The 17,203-nt window shown below is 44.8% G+C and overlaps 1 protein-coding gene across 1 annotated transcript in view; it reads right to left on the minus strand.

The window, feature by feature from the left end:
* The window catches only part of GRK1 (G protein-coupled receptor kinase 1), a 14,303-nt gene extending 7,841 nt beyond the window's left edge, over nt 1-6,462 (minus strand). Inside the window, exon 1 of the mRNA XM_042473921.1 lies at nt 5,773-6,462. Within this exon, the coding sequence (XP_042329855.1) occupies nt 5,773-6,462 (690 nt within the window). The remainder of the gene's footprint in view (nt 1-5,772) is intronic.
* Nucleotides 6,463-17,203: the final 10,741 nt, after the last annotated feature.

Here is a 17,203-nt window from a genome sequence, read left to right on the forward strand (position 1 = left end):
TTATATCCCGACTTTTTCCAACATAGGGACTCAAGGCCGATGTCAGAAAGACTTACAACTCTCCTAATCCTCAGAGAGGAAGGATGTCTCTAAATACAGTGAAGCAACCGATCAGGAGACAGTCAACTGCAGGGAAATGGTTTCGTATTCAATCTGAGATTGTTGGGAGTGTGTGCGAAAAATTTGTTTGGACAGAAAACTTCCTTTAAAATGGAAAATAGACTTAGGTTGTGCAAACAAAAATGTACAGAAAATAGTGTCTCATGGCCAAAAAGATCCCCCCCATCCCACTATGGGGATAAATGATGGGACTGTGAAGGACAGGGGGGACATTGTGCAAAAATATGTTCTTTGCATGCATTTATTTCCTTCTAACAAGTTTCAAAGGTTTTTGATGAAAAATTACAGAAAATACAAAATAAAGAAACAAATGACATGCTCTTATTTACAGGGGAGAAAGCTCCTGAAAATATTCATTCTTCCTTCTGAGAATGAGATCAAGTGAAGATTTAGACCCCTAGAAACAAAAAAGGGTCGCCTTGTGTGTGTGTTTATGGGTTGTCAGAGGTTGTTGGGTTGTGAGCTTCCACACTCTTTCCCATACTGGATGGGGCAATGCTAAGAGTTGTAGGCTAGAAAAGTAACTTTTCCAAACTCTAGCAGAGGACTGCATTCTGCAAGGTGTGAAATTAGGAAATGGATGGGGCCTTAAGCATGCTTCTACAACTGGGAAGTTTGATGGCCTACTTAAACTATGCACACTGAAGGAGATCTACACATCTTTGCAAAGGGGCTTCACTAAGGGAGTACTGAAAATCCCAAAAGTAAAGTTAATGTCACACTATTGCTTATTAACTCCGACGTGTCTGAAAATCAACCTGCTTTTCAGTTTTTTCCAGATTTTTAAGTCTGCATGGGATCTGTCCTGTGTGATAAACTCCTAAGTGGCCTCCCAGAGAGAGAAAATGTGTTTTCTCTCTCATATATATATATATATATATATGTATGTGTGTGTGTGTGTGTGTGTGTGTGTGTGTTGGGAAGGGTGAGCATGGTGTGGTGATTTGAGTGTCGGACTATGACTCTGGAGACCAGGGTTTGATTCTTCACTCAGCCATGAAACCCACTGGGTTTCAACCAATGCAACCAATGTATCTTAAAATGGGCTGGGCCTACCCAATGCATGGGAGACTAGGCTCTCTCCTTTGGCTCATGCACATGAACTGAGGTTGCCCAACAGCAGGGAAGGTGCCCATCTCCCCCCTCCAGCTGATCTTCCTCATCCTCCCAGCTGAGAAAGCATCGTATTGACACTGATCTCCTCTGACACCTCCTTCGCCGGATCCACTGCTGTGGCCACTGAGCAGATAAGTCAGACAAGCCTCTTTTAGAGGAGTAATTGGCTGGGCAGAATAGGAAGTAGGGATTAGGATGACTAATTTGCTTGGGCTAAAAATAATCTAGGGATGGCAGGGGATGGGAGCAATCCTGACCAAGGGTGGGGCGCATAGATCACCATGGGTGCATCCACACTGTAGAAATAACGCAGTTTGACACCACTTTAGCTGCCATGGCTCCATCCAACAGAACCCTGGGATTTGTAGAGCGGTGAGAACGGCAGCGCTCTTTGGCTCTTTGGCTAAATAAAGATCTTGTAAAGTTACAGATTTCAGGGTTCTACAGGATGGAGCTACAGCCCTTAAAGCAGTAATGTCAAATGGCATTATTTCTACAGTGTAGATGCACCCATGATGTGTAGCAGCAGTGTCCATGTTTTGGTGAAGCAGCCAAAAGCTTTGCTTCTAAGGCTTTTTGCCAAGTTCAGAAAAGTTCCCTTTTTGGACTAACATTTCCACAATCTGGGATTTGTGCTCCCCCAAAATTAAATGTCCAAGGATGCTGAGAGACCGCCTCTTTTGCAATAATATAGTTATTTTTATTATGGTTTGTCTGCCTTTTAAAACAACAGTTTTAAAATGGTTTTTAATGGGATTGTCTGTTTATTTTTTAAAAACACTTTTGTACTATCCATTTTGTACATGCCTTTTTTGTTTTAACCCATATTGGGAGTTGCCTTGTGTCCCATTCTGCAAAAAAGGCAAATACAAAATTAATAAATATCATTTCCTTATTCTCCTCTTCACAGGATGATCTCCAGACAGGACCAGCTCAAGGTATTGAGGGCTGTCTTGAGGTGTGTTGGGTGTTGGGTGCCTTCAAGTCAGTTCCAACTCATGGTGAGCTTAAGGCTATCATGAGGTTTTCTTGGCAAGATGTATTTGCCTTTGCCTTACCCTGAGGCTGAGAGAGTGTGACTTGCCCAAGATCACCCAATGGGTTTCATGGCTGAGCTGGAAACTGAACCTGGACTCCAGCGTCATAGTCCAACACTCAAACCACTATACCATGCTGGCTTGAAGTACTTAAGACCAAAATGGGACATGCACACACCCAAACCACATACAGAAAGTGGCTAGACTGCTAAATTTAATACTTCATATGGGGAAATGTCTCCTCTGCTCCACCACACCTGAGCCAGGAAGCTGCTAGGCCCACCCCTCAGCATTTGCTGCCCAAAGCAGTTGCCCTACTACTCATACTCTCCAACTATCCTGATTTTGGAGAGACAGTCCTGATTAATCCTCCATCATCCCACTTTTCAGCTGCTTTTATCCACCGTCTTGAGGGAGAGAAAGACAAGCCAGCTCCAATAGGCCTCCATGGAAGAGCAGATCTGCTGGACTTTCCCTCTTCCTTACTGCCATTCCTTCTCCTTTTGTGTCTTGTCTTTTTTTAGATTGTAAGCCTGAGGGCAGGGAAATGTCTAAGTAACAAACTGTAAGCCATCAGAGCGGGGTAATAAATGCATAAATAAATAAATAAGTCCCAGTGTCTTTCCTCCACCTTTGTCCTCAGCTTACTCTAATTGCTGCAAACTGGGTCCAAAGTGCAAAAGCAGAATCAGATAAATAAAATAAATAAATAATAAAACTTTTATTTTTAACTGCTTTTCTCTAGCAAGACAATCAAAGCGGCTTACACTAAAATGTCCCCATACCATATTATACATAAAATACACCAGGAGCCCTGGTGGCGCACTGGTTAAATACCTGTACTGCAGCCACTCACTCAAAACCACAAGGTTGCGAGTTCAAGACCAGCAAAGAGGCTCAAGCTCAACTCAGGCTTGCATTCTTCCGAGGAGGTCTCTAAAATGAGTACCCAGATTGTTGGGGGCAAATTAGCTTACAGTTGTAAACCGCTTAGACACTGCTTAGGTGGTTTGAAGCGGTATATAAATGAAGCTTGTAAAATTACAGTATCCCCCCTACATTTATTGCACAGGATTTGGAGAACAGGAATGGAGCGAAATGCAAGGGAACGAAATGGAACAGAAAGGGGAAAAAACGTATGTCATTGCATGGGAGAATGCTACCGATGCCGCCAGGAGTTCCCAATCCATTCCCCAACTGTTCCACAGAAGCCAATTTTGAAGAACGATTCTGAACAGTTCTTCAAAATTAGCTGCTGTGGAACAGTTGAGGAACAGCTTGGGAACTCCTGGCGGCATCGGCAGTGTTCTCCAATGCGATAACATGTTTTTCCACCTTTCTGTTCCATTCCGCTCTGTTCCCATTCTCCAAGTCCCATGCGATAAACTTAATAGAGTTGAAAGAGACCACAAGGGCCATCCACTCCAACCCCCAGTAGTTTGTACATAAGTAACTGCAGTGGAAGAGGAGATGAACAGGCAGAATCTTACTCTTCCCTGAAGGCTCAGGTAAAAGCAAACAGCTACAGCCTCTCCTAGCTTGTCTGCTGTTCCTCGTACATAACGTTTGTCAAGTTGGTCACAATCTGATACTGCTTGGCAACATGTGTGTCCTGGTTTTCATTGTTGAAATGCTGGAGGGTATGCTTGCTCTGCCTAATGGAAGGTCTGGCCCTGCACCCAAAGCTCAATGGGTGTGTGGGCCAAATATTTTGATTTGTGAAGCTATCCTTCAAAAAATCAGAATGATAATCTGAATGAGGGAATGGAGGAACAGCTGAAGAGGAATGAATGAATGAATGAATGAATGAATGCTGTCTCTGTTGGCATCTCCTGCACACTTCCAAGATGGTGGAAAGTATGTCCTCCCTGTAGCAGGTGCTAAATGTGATGGCAGATGGTGGGGATGTGAGCCGGCATCAACAGCCACCTGACCCCAGGCAAAGTGTGTCAAGCATTTCCACAAGGAGCATCCAGAAGTGATGTGATTTCTTTCTTCCGTATGAGGCTTAGGAAGAACTGGGATGGGGAACGTGTGGGTTGTGGGCTATATATATGCCCCCCCTCCCTTTTGTTGCCCTCGTAGCTTTCTGAGGATCATGATGTGTGTGTATGTCTGTGTCTTCAAATTGCCTGTTGACTTACAGTGACTTGAATTTAATAGGGTTTTCTTAGGCAAGGGATCCTCAGAGGTGATTTTGTCAGTTCCTTCCTCTGAAATAAGCCTATGGCGCTTGGCATTATATTTCTGGAGGTGAGTGTCGGAGGGTATGCGTGGCCCTCTAATGTGCTGGGGTGCATTAAAATGGCCCTCCAATGCTTGGAAGTTGCCTGCCCAGGTGCAAAACTAGGCACTGAGTTTCTGCAACTCTACTCCAAAAGCATTCAAGAAAGTAGACTGAAGTCTACGAAAGCTCCTGCTGCCAACTTCTTTCTTTCAGTGAGTCTCAAAGGGGCTACAAGATCTTTCTAAGTACTGCAACTCTACTGTACAAGCTGGCAATTGTGGGTGGGGGTAGATACCAGTTGTGGCATCCTACTTCCATTTTAAAATACTTCTGCACACAAATTACTAGACCTTACAGTTGCCAACAGGGGTGTGCCAGCCAAAACACCTCCTCCTGCCAATGTGGTACCCTGCAGGTGGTTTGGGCTATAAGTCCCATAATGCTGGCTTGGCAATTCTGGGAGTGGTTGCTGCTAAAATGAATGTTTTCCAGTTCTGGCTTATGCAGCCTGCCCTCTGCACCCACAGATACTTTATCCATGGCCTAAAAACATTTATTAAAAAATACAAATTCCAAAAAGCAAATCTTGATTTTGCTACTTTATGTAAGGGACATCATTTTACTTTGTATTTAAAGGGGCTTGATCCTCTATGGATTTTGGTATCCATGGGAAATCCTGGAACCAACCTCGGCAGATACCAAGGACTTCATTTGAGCATATATATGAGCAGCCATGAGTCTCAGACAAGCTCCAAAATGTCCATTTTCCTCTACAGTCACTCTCAAAATGGCTACCGGAATTGATGTCCCACCCTGTCACTTCCTGTCATCATTTTGAAAGAGAGAGCAAAGGAAAATGGAGGTATTGGGGCTTGCTTGAGGTTGTTCATGTATACAGTGGGCCTTTGGTATCCGCTGGAATTTGGTTCCAGGTTCCCCTGTAGATACCAAAATCCATGGATGATCAAGCCCCATTAAATACAGTGGCAGAGTGAAATGGTGTCTGTTATGTAAAATGGAAAATCAAGGTTTGCTATTTGGAATTTAGACTTTAAAAAAACATTTTCAAGCCGTGGATGCTTGAATCCGTGGATAAAAAAACTCTGGTTAAGGAGGGCCAACTGTATAAACCAGAATGGGAAAGCATTAGTTTTGGTGTGCCTCCTCTTAGGTAACATTCCTTTTTTTGGATGGCTGCCCCCAGAATCCCCCCCCCCCAAACAAAAGGGTCATGTTGTCATATACACACAGCTGTGACCCCCATCTCCTCACCTCATAACCTTTGCGCTTCTTGAGCCGTTTCTTGTTCAGCTTTTTGTTGGCGTACATCTTGCCGGTGGCCTTCATCTGGCAGGCACACACCTCCCCGAAGCCGCCTTTGCCCAGCACCCGGAAGTCCATGAACCACTCCTCTGTCACGCTCTGGGACTCCAGCCACTTGAACTGGAGGAAGCGGCCAAAATGGATGCTCTCCTTGTACTTGGCCAAGGCGTTCGCCTCGAGGTACTTGAGGAGGTGCTGCTCAGACTCCTTGAAGAGGTCGCCGTGGCCGTGTTTGGCGTCCTCCTTGACCCTCATGATGGCCTTCTCCTCCAGGAAGGGGCAGAACTCTTTGGAGGCTGAGTCAAAGTATTTGTTGACGCTCTTCTGGGCTGCCTTGGGCCGGTCGGCCTCCTCCAAGGTGTTGTAGTCCTCGATGCTTTTCCACAAGCCAGCGGCCGCTTTGAACTCATCCGTATCCTCCAAAAACTGCTGGAAGATCCTCTTGCCGATCGGCTGCCTCACACAGATGAAGTTGAAGTCCAGGTCCAAGGTATCTTTGATGTGTTCACACTGGGTGATGTGAGGCAGCTTCAGCTTGGCCCGCATCTTCTTGTCCCGGGCCGTGGAGGGCCCACCTTCGCCCCGGGCCGACACATAGGCCGAGTTGGCCACCACCGTCTCCAGGCCTCCAATATCCATGGCGGGGTATCACCTGGAAAGCAGAGACCAAGAATGAGAAAGAGGATGAAACTGGGAGAGAAAGGGAGATATTTTAACCCTTGATCCATCTTGCTCTCCTGCCTCTGATGGAATATCATCTTACTGTCCCAGTTTGGTAAGAACAGTCCCAAGTAATCCTCTGCCATCCCAGTTTATCCAGCTGATTTTAAAATGTCCCAGTTTCTCTCTTCTCCTCCCTCTTTATCCTCAGTTTACTTCAGCAGCTGCAAACTGAGTTCAAAATGCAAAAGGAGTTTGCACTCAGTTAAGTCAGCATAGGGGAAATGCTGACAGGAGGACAGCAAAGAGGGGGTCATTCTAATTTCCCTGGGAAGAGTTCAGAGCTTCCAAGAAGGCATTTCTGTGTCCCCCAGCCAAACTTGTGAAGGTGGTGGGACTAAGAGAAGGGTCTCTCCTAAGGATTTCAGGGCCTGGGCAGACTCATATGGTCCTTAGGTAGACTGGACCCTATCCGTCCGTCTGTCCGTCCGTCCGTCAACCCATCTCCTTCCTGACCTGTTAATCCAAGAAATATAACTTCTTTGGTTCTTCTGGGATGTTGTTGTGTTCGTAAGTGTCAAAGATTAAAACATTAAAATGATTTCTAGAACTAAGGGTAGTGTTAACATGCCAAAGAGAACATTATATTTATTGGCCAAGTGCAAATCATCCCATCTCCCTCTTGGATGCTTTTTGTGTAACATGGAAATATAGCAAGTGTTCAGTGCATACTTGTCCAGTCCGGCTGGGGACGATGGAGTCCAACACACCTGGAGGGGAACAGGAGGAGAAGGTTGCTCTAGACAGAGAGGGATGGACAGAACTCTCTGCTTGGCCTACTGCACAGGACCCTTTTGAAGATAGGTTTGTTTGACATTGCTGGGTGAAAGGCAGGTTAAAAATGTAACCAATAAAAACACTAGAGTTTTAAGATCCACCATTTGGAGTCTCATGGAATTAATCCAAAATAAGGAATCCAGAACTAAAAGATTCATCTTGGTCACCAGAACTGATCCTTTCCACCAAACTACAAATCTGGTTACTCGAACCTCTGTTCATTTCTCTAGTATAATTTTAAAAGTATGCAAAGCAATCACAGAATCATAGAGTTGGAAGAGACCACTAGGGCCATCCAGTCCAACCCCATTTTGCCATGCAGGAACTCTCAATCAAAACATCCCCATTGACAGATGGCCATCCAGCCTCTGCTTAAAAACCTCCGAGGAAGGAGTCTATTCCACTGTCGAACAGCCCTTACTGTCAGGAAGTTCCTCCTAATGTTGAGCTGGAATCTCTGTTCCTGTAGCTTGCATCCATTGCTCTGGGTCCTAGTCTCTGGAGCAGCAGAAAACAAGCTTGCTCCCTCCTGAATATGACATCCCTTTAAATATTTAAACAGGGCTATCATATCACCTCTTAACCTTCTCTTCTCCAGGATAAACATACCCAGCTCCCTATGTCATTCCTCATAAGACATGGTTTCCAGACCCTTCACCATTTTAGTCACCCTTCTTTAATCACAAAAGGAAGATTAATTTCATAGCTGCTGTTGTTAAACTATTGGGGAGTCTGAAATCCTCAGCCGATCCACTCTGAATCCTGCTGCTCTAGAACATTGGATCCAGACAGTAGCAGCTGGCAGATTCCATGTCAGGCAGTAGTGAGTTTATTCCAGGATTTAAAAGCTAGCTTGAGGAGTTATCCATGGTGCTGAATGTAGTTTAGGATCAAAAGTTCAACACCTTGGTTGAGTAAGAGTATGTGTATGACTGGTTCAAAGTTTTTGTGGTTTAGTGGAGACTTGAACCTGGATTTTCCAAGTCCTAAACCACCTCTAACCACTAGTCTACACTGGTCAGTTGGGCCTCTGTTTGTCACAGAACTGTTGAAAGCTGCTATACATGTGCTATACACACATACACCTGTGAACAGACCCATGACTTAAAACCTGGAAGGCAGATTGAGAGCACCTGGAGAAAAATGAAGGGGAAGAGAAACCACGGGGATGTGGTGGTGAGGGTCTACTACAGACCTCCAAGCCAAACCGAAGACTTGGATGGTGCTTTCCTAGAACAGAAGACCACACATTGAGAAAGAAGAGATGTAGCAGTAATGGGGGATTTCAACTATCCTGATATTTGTTGGATGTCAAACTGGCAAAAATGTAAGATCCAACAAATTCCTCACTTACCTTGCACACAATGTTATTGTCCAGAAGGTGGAAGAGGCAAGTAGGGGATTCTAGATCTGATTCTAAACAACAGTGATGGTCTGTTTAGTAGGGTAAAAAAGTGGGGGGATCCTTAGGTGGGAATGACCATGCAGTTTGTATTACAGCAGAAAGGGGAAGCCAAGTGAAGTCAGACAATTCCAGATTTTAAGTAAGCAGTACATGCGAAAGGGATCTGGGAATCTTAGTAGACCACCAGCTGAACACGAGTCAACAGTGTGATGAGGCAGCTTAAAAAGCTAATGTGATTCTAGGTTGCATCAATAGGAATATGGTGTCTGTAAATGAAAGGGGCCCCTAGGGGTCATCCATCCCTGCCCCATTCCTCTGTCCTGCATGCACACCTGGGGGGCTGCACATGCAAGGTTCCTCTAGGGGTCATCCATCCCAGCCCCATTCCTCTGTCCTGCATGGACACCTAGTAGGCTGTAAATGAAAGGGGTCCCTTAAGGGTCATCCATCCCTGCCCCATTCCTCTGTCCTGCATGCACACCCGGGGGGGCTGCACATGCAAGGGGTCCCTAGGGGGTCATCCATCCTAGCCCCATTCCTTTGTCCTGCATCGTCACCTAGGAAGCTGCAAAGGAAAGTGGCCCCTAGGGGTCATCCATCCCAGCCCCATTCCTCTGTCCTGCATGGACACCTGGGGGGATGCAAATGCAAGGAGCCCCTAAGGGTCATCCATCCCAGCCCCATTCCTCTGTCCTACATGGACACCTGGGGGGACTGCACATGCAAGGGGCCCCTAGGGGTCATCCATCCCAGCCCCATTCCTCTGTCCTGCATGGACACCTGGGGGGCTGCACATGCAACGGGCCCCTAGGGGTCATCCATTGCAGCCCCATTCATCAGTCCTGCATGGACACCTAGGAGGCTGCAAAGGAAAGGGTCCCCTAAGGGTCATCCATACCTGCCCCATTCCTCTGTCCTGCATGGACACCTAGGAGTCTGCAAAGGAAAGGGGCCCCTAAGGGTCATCCATTCCATTTTATTTAATAATAAAAATAATGAAAAAATAAATAAAAATAAAGACAGGGGTGTATATATTTAATAATAAAAATAATGCATCCTGCATCCCCCACTCCTTCCCACCCCAGAATGCCTCTTGTGCTTGTAATAATAATAATAATAATAATAATAATAATAAATTCATCACTGTAAATGCCAGAAAAGGATGCGATTGTTATGCATTATTTTATGACTTTTAAAAGCAATTCAGAGCTGTCCCTGAATTAGCATGGATTCTCCAAGGAAAAAAGTGCCCTATTATTGTTCCCTTTCACTTTTATTAGCTGACTTCCAGCAAAGGGATACTGTTGCAAAGGGCAAACACACACACACACACACACACACACACACATTCCTCAGCAAAAAACACAACAAAACATGCGCTCATTTTGTATATATTTAATAATAAAAATAATGAAAACATAAATAAAAATAAAGACAGGGGTGTATATATTTAATAATAAAACTAATGGGGAAAAATACTGCATTTGCAGTCCAAAAGCCACCCTGATTTGCCCTTTTGCCTTCTGTCACCTGTTGCATCCAGATTCCCCTTTTTCCTTCGGCTCTTTCCTTCTCCCCCTCCCCTCCGCTAAATAGGACCCTAGAAATGGGGGGGGGGAAACCCCTCGCTCCCCCGGAAGCACAAAGGTCAGGATGCCACCAAAGCCTCCAAAGGGCATGTGCAAATATGTCGATGCAAAATGCGAAAGACAAAAGGAAGGCGCTGGTGTAGTAGACAGTTCTGCTATGCATGGTTTCGCATCACGCAAATCGCAACTTTCGCGCAATTGTAGCGCTAACATAACATTACGGGGGAATGACGGAAAAGCAAGCAATGTGGTAAGACATTGTGCGAAACAGTCATTTCACAATGTTCTTTACACTTCCTTAGCGCAATTGCAGGGTCCAAAATTTGAGTCTGATAAACTCCTTAATCACGGAGTTCCTCTATGCTTTTCCCTCTCCTTTTCATGTTTAATAATAATAAAGAACAGGAAGGGAAAGGGAGGCAGAAGGTACAAGATGGAAGCTACTAATTAAAAGCACAATAGGTCTTGGAAGCCTTAGACAGGCTGGTGCCACCATTGTGTTTTAATGGTTTGGTTTTCAACATGCCTGGAGATGAGGTCTGAAAAAGACAGCCAACTGCAGAAAAGTTAGAATGCAATAAATCAACAGCTACCTCATCTAGATTCTCTGTAAGCCATTATGAAAGACTGATCTACATTCTAGGCTAAATGGGTAGTATAGAAACAAACATAGGGTTTAAAAATGACATACTGATAGGATATCAAGCTGTGTCCCAGTGACATTAATTCAGGTTACTGGAAACTAAGGGGTTGTAGACACAGCCCCTTAGGGGTGGCAGGATAGCACCCCTTTCCTAGCCGGATTGGGGCCGCAGCAACCACACGCCATGGGCCCAATCTGACATTTCCATGGTGCAAAAAGGAGCCGCAAAAAATGCCTCCTTTTTGCAATGTGGAAAGGATGCCATAGCCACTGGCACCGCAGCTTTTCGGTGCTCCTTTGGCACAGTGTGTGTACATGCTGCAGCAAGAGAGCACTATGAGGCCTCCCACTGTGTGGTGGGGGGTACAGCATCATGCTGACCTGGAGCGGAGTCAGGGCATGTGGTATGTGGATGCTATGCCCTCACTCCACCCCGATGTTGATGTTTAGTGCCAGTCTGTTGAGGCTCTAAGTGCATACAGTAGACTTCTAAACTGGAAGATTACTTCTCCCATCATCTCCAGCCAGCAAAGCCATTGGCTGGAGATGGTGGGCACTGTGATCCAATGCATCTGGAGGGTGCCATATTGGGGAAGGCTAGTTCTGACCTTTTCTCAGAGGTATTTAGTGGTGGATTCCTACAACTGACAGGAGACTAGATGTCTCTTTGGAGATCTCTTCCAGTGCTATGGTTCTATGATTCTGTGTCCAAGAGCATGGAAAAGTTATATTTTGACTACAACGTCTGCTCCACCAACTAACAGAGGTACTTCCTGAACAAACAGATTGTATTTCTGTGTGTGTATATATATATATTGCTCTGGTATCCACAATTGTGAACTGAATTTGACCAATGTCATATATACAATTAGGGTCCATCTACACTGTAGAGGTAATGCAGTTTGACACCACTTTAAGTGCTGTAGCTCCATCCTATGGAGTCCTGAGATTTGTAGTTTTACAAGGTCTTTCGCCTTCCCTGCCAGAGAGTGCTGATGCATCACCAAACTACAAATCCCAAGATGCTGTTAAAATGTCATGACTCTATCCTGCATTATTTCTACAGTGTAGATATACCCTTAGACTGAAAGCTTGAACATTTCCATGCAAGTCTGGGATCGACTGGCAGACTTCATCTTTTTTTTTCCTCCAGAAAAAGGTTGGAACTTGGTGTGTAACAAACTGTAAGGATTTTTGGCATCACCAAGACTTTTGTTTCATTCAGACAACACAATCCTCAACATCAAACCAAGCAACACCAGTAAAATTTTATGTACACACACACCACACCTTGAACCCAGTTTATTTCTGCTACTGTTCTGGATGTTGGCAAAGTTATTCCAGTTTCAAGCAGTTCTTTTCCCTGGTTAAGCAAACCAAGCTGCCTTTTAAACTTTTAATATCTGCTTTGCAAAGCACACAGACACACAGTTCCCTGGCTAGACTGTAAAATGTTCATTTTATAAGGAAATGTGGCATCTTTGTGTATAAATATATATAAGAAGCAACACTTCTAGATTAACTGGGCAACCCTGGGGAGTCCTGCACTGGAGTCAGTCCCATTGCTGACAATGAGACTTCTCTACTCTAAAGCCATATTGCAGGAGGCTTCAGGCCTTGAATCCACGTCTCTTTGCCACCCACACATTGCTCTTCAAACTGGGGCACAGGACTGTTTGATCTCTCTCTCATTCACAGACACATACTATATTTAGGCACTCATATATAGACCCACATTAAAAATTAAAAACCTGGATCCTCCCTGTACTGCCAGCCTGTTCTTCCGATTGGGAATGTCACTGCCCTAGTCATCTGCCTTCATGTTATATTATTTATTAGCTGCATTTAAATCCTGCCTTTTTTCCTCATGCGCTCCATGCTTTTAGTTCTTATTTTATTTATTTACTTCATTTGTATGCCGCCGTTCTCCCAGAAGGGACCCAAAGCGGCTCACAGATCAAAGCAACAAGTTAAAAACATCACACTAAAACTGAAAACAATTAAAGTCATCTAAAACATTACAAAATTACATTTAAAACATACAAAAGTTAAAAGACGTAACTAAAACACTCATGCGTTTATCCTCACAACAACAGCCCTGTGAGGAAGGTCAAGACAGAGGGTGTTGCCACACTGCAGAATGAATGCACTTTGACTCTGCTTTAACTGCCATGCCTCCATCCCATGGAATCCTGGGATTTGTACTGTAGTTTGATGTGGCACCAGAGCTCTCTGACCAAGAAGGCTAAATGTCTCACAAAACAACAAATCTCAGTGTTCTGTAGCATTGAGCCAGAGCAATTAAATTAGTGTCAAACTGCAATAATTCTGGAGTGCAGATGCAGCCAGAGAAACAGTGACAGAGTTGAAGCCACTCAAGAGGAGTCTGATGGCTCAGTTGGGATTAAAACCCACTCTTTCTTCCTTCTACAACTTGAGGTCCATACTTCTATCCTCACAAGAACAGCCCTGTGAGGTAGGCCAAGAGATCTGTGGCCATTCAAAATGAGTCTTGTAACTCTTCAGGGATTAGAACCTGAATCTGCCAAATCCTGGTCCAGTATTCTAACTGCTAGGCTGGGCTGACTTTCTTCTTGCCTTCCACACCAACACCAGCTTGATATCTTTGGATTTTGTGCAAATCCCCCCTGGCTCCCACTTATTGCAAAGGCCTATTGCTGGAGGAGTAATTAAGTCTTTGCCAGAGCATCTCAGTTGCTCATTGTGAGAGTGATGCGGATTAACCCAAGTGAACCGGGACAAGGTGAACGTGCCTTTTGGAGATGGCTCAGGGAGAGGAAACCTTTAGGAACCTTTAGGGACACCAATTTATAATGCCATTGTATTTAATGGGACTTGAGCCTCCATCGATTTTGTTATTCAAGGGCCCGCTGTATGACCCAGCGTTGAAGAAAGTGGCAAGTAGTGGAACATGCAAAAATGAAACCAGCAATTGCAAGAGCAGCCTCTCTAATGGAAATTTCCAAAGCTGTGCTGGTAAGAATGGCTGCTGAATACTTGGCCTGGGCTCTCTCTCTCTCAGGGTTAAATACGTGAGGGTTAAATAATGCACTATTTAGATTCTTGATTTTGACTTAGGACCAAGCTCCTTGGTATCTTTGGGGAGTGAAATCTATGATCAGCGCTTGTAAATGAAAAATGCAGGCCATGAAACTAACTGATCCTGGAGGAAAGGAAGTCTTTCATCCTTCCCTCCATGAGCCTCCATAGTTTTTGGAGAGAAAAGGTCTCTTTGGATGGGGCAAGTGGGCATTAAAGTGGGGTTTCATGCAAAGGTAAAGGGCTGTCCATGTAAAATGTTGTCCGAGTGAAATACCATCCATGTAAAGTGCCAGCAGAGTAAACTGTTGTTCACATGAAGTGCCAGCAATATAAAAATGGGTGAGTTGCACTCTCTCAGACTCAGAGGAAGGCAATGGCAAACTCTCGCTGAAGAAACATGCCAAGAAAACCTTATGAAAGAGTTTGCTTTAGAGTTGTTATCAGTCAAAAATGACTTGGAGTCACATGGCAAAAATAAATACAAAATGCCATCATCTTAAAGCTCTAACCGTGCAAAGTGCCATCATTGTGAAGGGCTGTGGAAAGTGATGCATATCAGGTACCGAACTAGGAAAAAAATGATTTTTGAGCAATAATGCCCAAAATATCTCTGCCAAGCATGCACACTAGCCCAGTCCCTCCCACCCGACACGTTCTGCCCCCAATGCGCACAGCTCTTGATACTAACACGGCCATACCATTTGGAGATGCTTCTTCTGCACAATGTGGAAGAAATATCAATGTTTTTGGGCTGCAATGCCAGAACATTCCCATGCTCTGGCCGAACCCGGTCTTGACACCTACACTGTTGTCAACACGTCCTCAACTTTTTTTCACCCGTGGAACATTGGAGGCTTGCCAGAGCTTGCCGCACGGCAGCTAAACCGGGCATCCAAGGCCACTGTGTATACTGGTTATGGCTAGTAGGCCAGTTCCTTTGGCAAATGTGTTTGTTAAAAAAGCATGTCTGCTTATAGCTTTGTTTCCGCTGCACCGGCGGGAGAGGGCTGTCTCTTTGTGTGTGTGTAACACACAAATGCATGCACACGTGGGTGCCAAGGCAAGAGTTGGGGCAGGGGGACATGAGTGCCCCCCGTTGAGGCTGGGTTGGGGGCTGGGAATGACCTGTCCAATCCCATTAGGGCAGAGCTAGCAAAACCATTGATAATCTCCCTTGTAAGCAGCTTTTGTGGCCTAAACGTGGCTCTTCCAATGGAGGGAGGGCATCGTGCAGGATCTGACCCCCTCCCATGTAAAGGCTTCCCACTGAGTTGCTCTTGCAAAGGCTTCTGGGGGGAAACCCATCAAGATGGTGGTTGTGTTGCATAGAAATGATCCCCACTGCTTTCTTTGCGCTCAGAGCATTTCTATAAAGCAGGGTTGGGGTGGGGACTTAAAGCCTTTCTAATGTTGTGAAGTCGAAGGCTTTCATGGCCATCATCCATAGTTTTTTGTGGGTTTTTCGGGCTATGAGGCCATGTTCTAGAAGAGTGCATCCCCTGAAGATGCCCATAGCCACAGATGCTGGTGAAACGTCAGGAATAAACTCTTCTAGAACATGGCCACATAGCCTGAAAAACCCACAAAAAACTTTCTGATGTTGTCAGTTCACTGCCCTAGCCAGCATCAAGGATGATGGGAGTTGAAGTCTAGCTACCTTTGAGGCCCCAAAGTTGCTCACCTTTGCTCAAGGGTTGCTTTGTTGTTTTGCAGTTGTACTGAGAAAACCTGTTGGTTACTCTTGCCTAGAGTTTCTCATGGAATCAATTAGTATATTATAAGAAACTCTGTTACTCCAACCATACAAGATGAAGAGTGATGGGATATTAGGGAAAGGGTGGATGCCAGATTCTTGTAGGAATAACATATAGGATAAGAAAACTGTAGTGAATTACTTCAACCATTCAAAATGGTGTGTGATGGGCTGTTAGGAAAAGGAAAAGGATGGATGCCAGATTCTTGGAGGATTAACAATGATTCACAAAGAAGATACGGATGAGATATTAATAAGGAATTACAGGGCTACTTCATTACTACACAATGACTATAGAATATTTACTACTACTCAGCAAACAGGCTGAGGAACCATATCTTCCGGATGATTCACGGGGACCAGAGTGGATTTTTGATAAAAAGACAATGAAGGAGTAATGTAAGAATGGTCCTGAATATTATTGAATAAAACGAAAAAAGGCCAGTCTGATTTTTTTTCAATGCAGAGAAGGCATTTGACAATACAGTAATTGCCGGAATTGTTTATTTCAAGTGTGGGAGAGAATGGACTTTGGTGAAAATATCATCCTGGCAATAAAGACAATAGTTCAAAAAGCCTAGATTTTGCTAAATGGCAACCCAATGATGGCAACTGAGGTACAAAAGGGAACGATGCAAGGATGTCCCTTTTTCTTTGGCTGTTGGAGACTTTTTGAGAGACATCAGACTAGCAGACTTACACATAGGTGAATCCCATTAATGTCATGGGTCTACTCTAGTAGGGAATACCTGCCTGGATGATCTCTGGGCTAACTGAAAAGGATGAGAGCAATGATAGCCTTGTTTAAATATTTGAAGGGATGTCAAATTGAGGATGAAGCCATTTTTTTGCGGCTGTTCCAGAGACTAGGACACAAAGCAATGGATGCAAACTATAGGAAAAGAGCTTCCACCTCAACATTAGGAAGAACTTTCTGAGAATAGGAGCTGTTTAAATGTGGAAGAAGCTGCCTTTTATAGTCTGATGGAGTCTCTTTCTTTGGAGGTTTTTCGGGGACTTCACTGTTTGTGTATTCCTGCATGAACTAGGTAATAATAATAATAATAATAATTTTTATTTATAGACCGCTATTCCGCAGTGATCATAGCGGTGTACAGTAAAATTGCAAAACAATACAAAAAATTGCAAGGCCTCTCTCTCCCCCTCAAGATGGTGGTTGGAGGAGGGCTCTTTGTCTTCCAGGCCTGGCCTCTCTCCCCCTCAAGATGGTGGTTGGAGGAGGGCTCTTTGTCTTCCAGGCCTGGCCTCTCTCCCCCTCAAGGTGGTGGTTGGAGGAGGGCTCTTTGTCTTCCAGGCCTGGCCTCTCTCCCCCTCAAGGTGGTGGTTGGAGGAGGGCTCTTTGTCTTCCAGGCCTGGCCTCTCTCCCCCTCAAGATGGTGGTTGGAGGAGGGCTCTTTGTCTTCCAGGCC

The sequence above is a fragment of the Sceloporus undulatus genome, chromosome 6, assembly GCF_019175285.1.
Source record: "Sceloporus undulatus isolate JIND9_A2432 ecotype Alabama chromosome 6, SceUnd_v1.1, whole genome shotgun sequence".
In the NCBI taxonomy this organism is placed as follows: Eukaryota; Metazoa; Chordata; class Lepidosauria; order Squamata; family Phrynosomatidae; genus Sceloporus; species Sceloporus undulatus.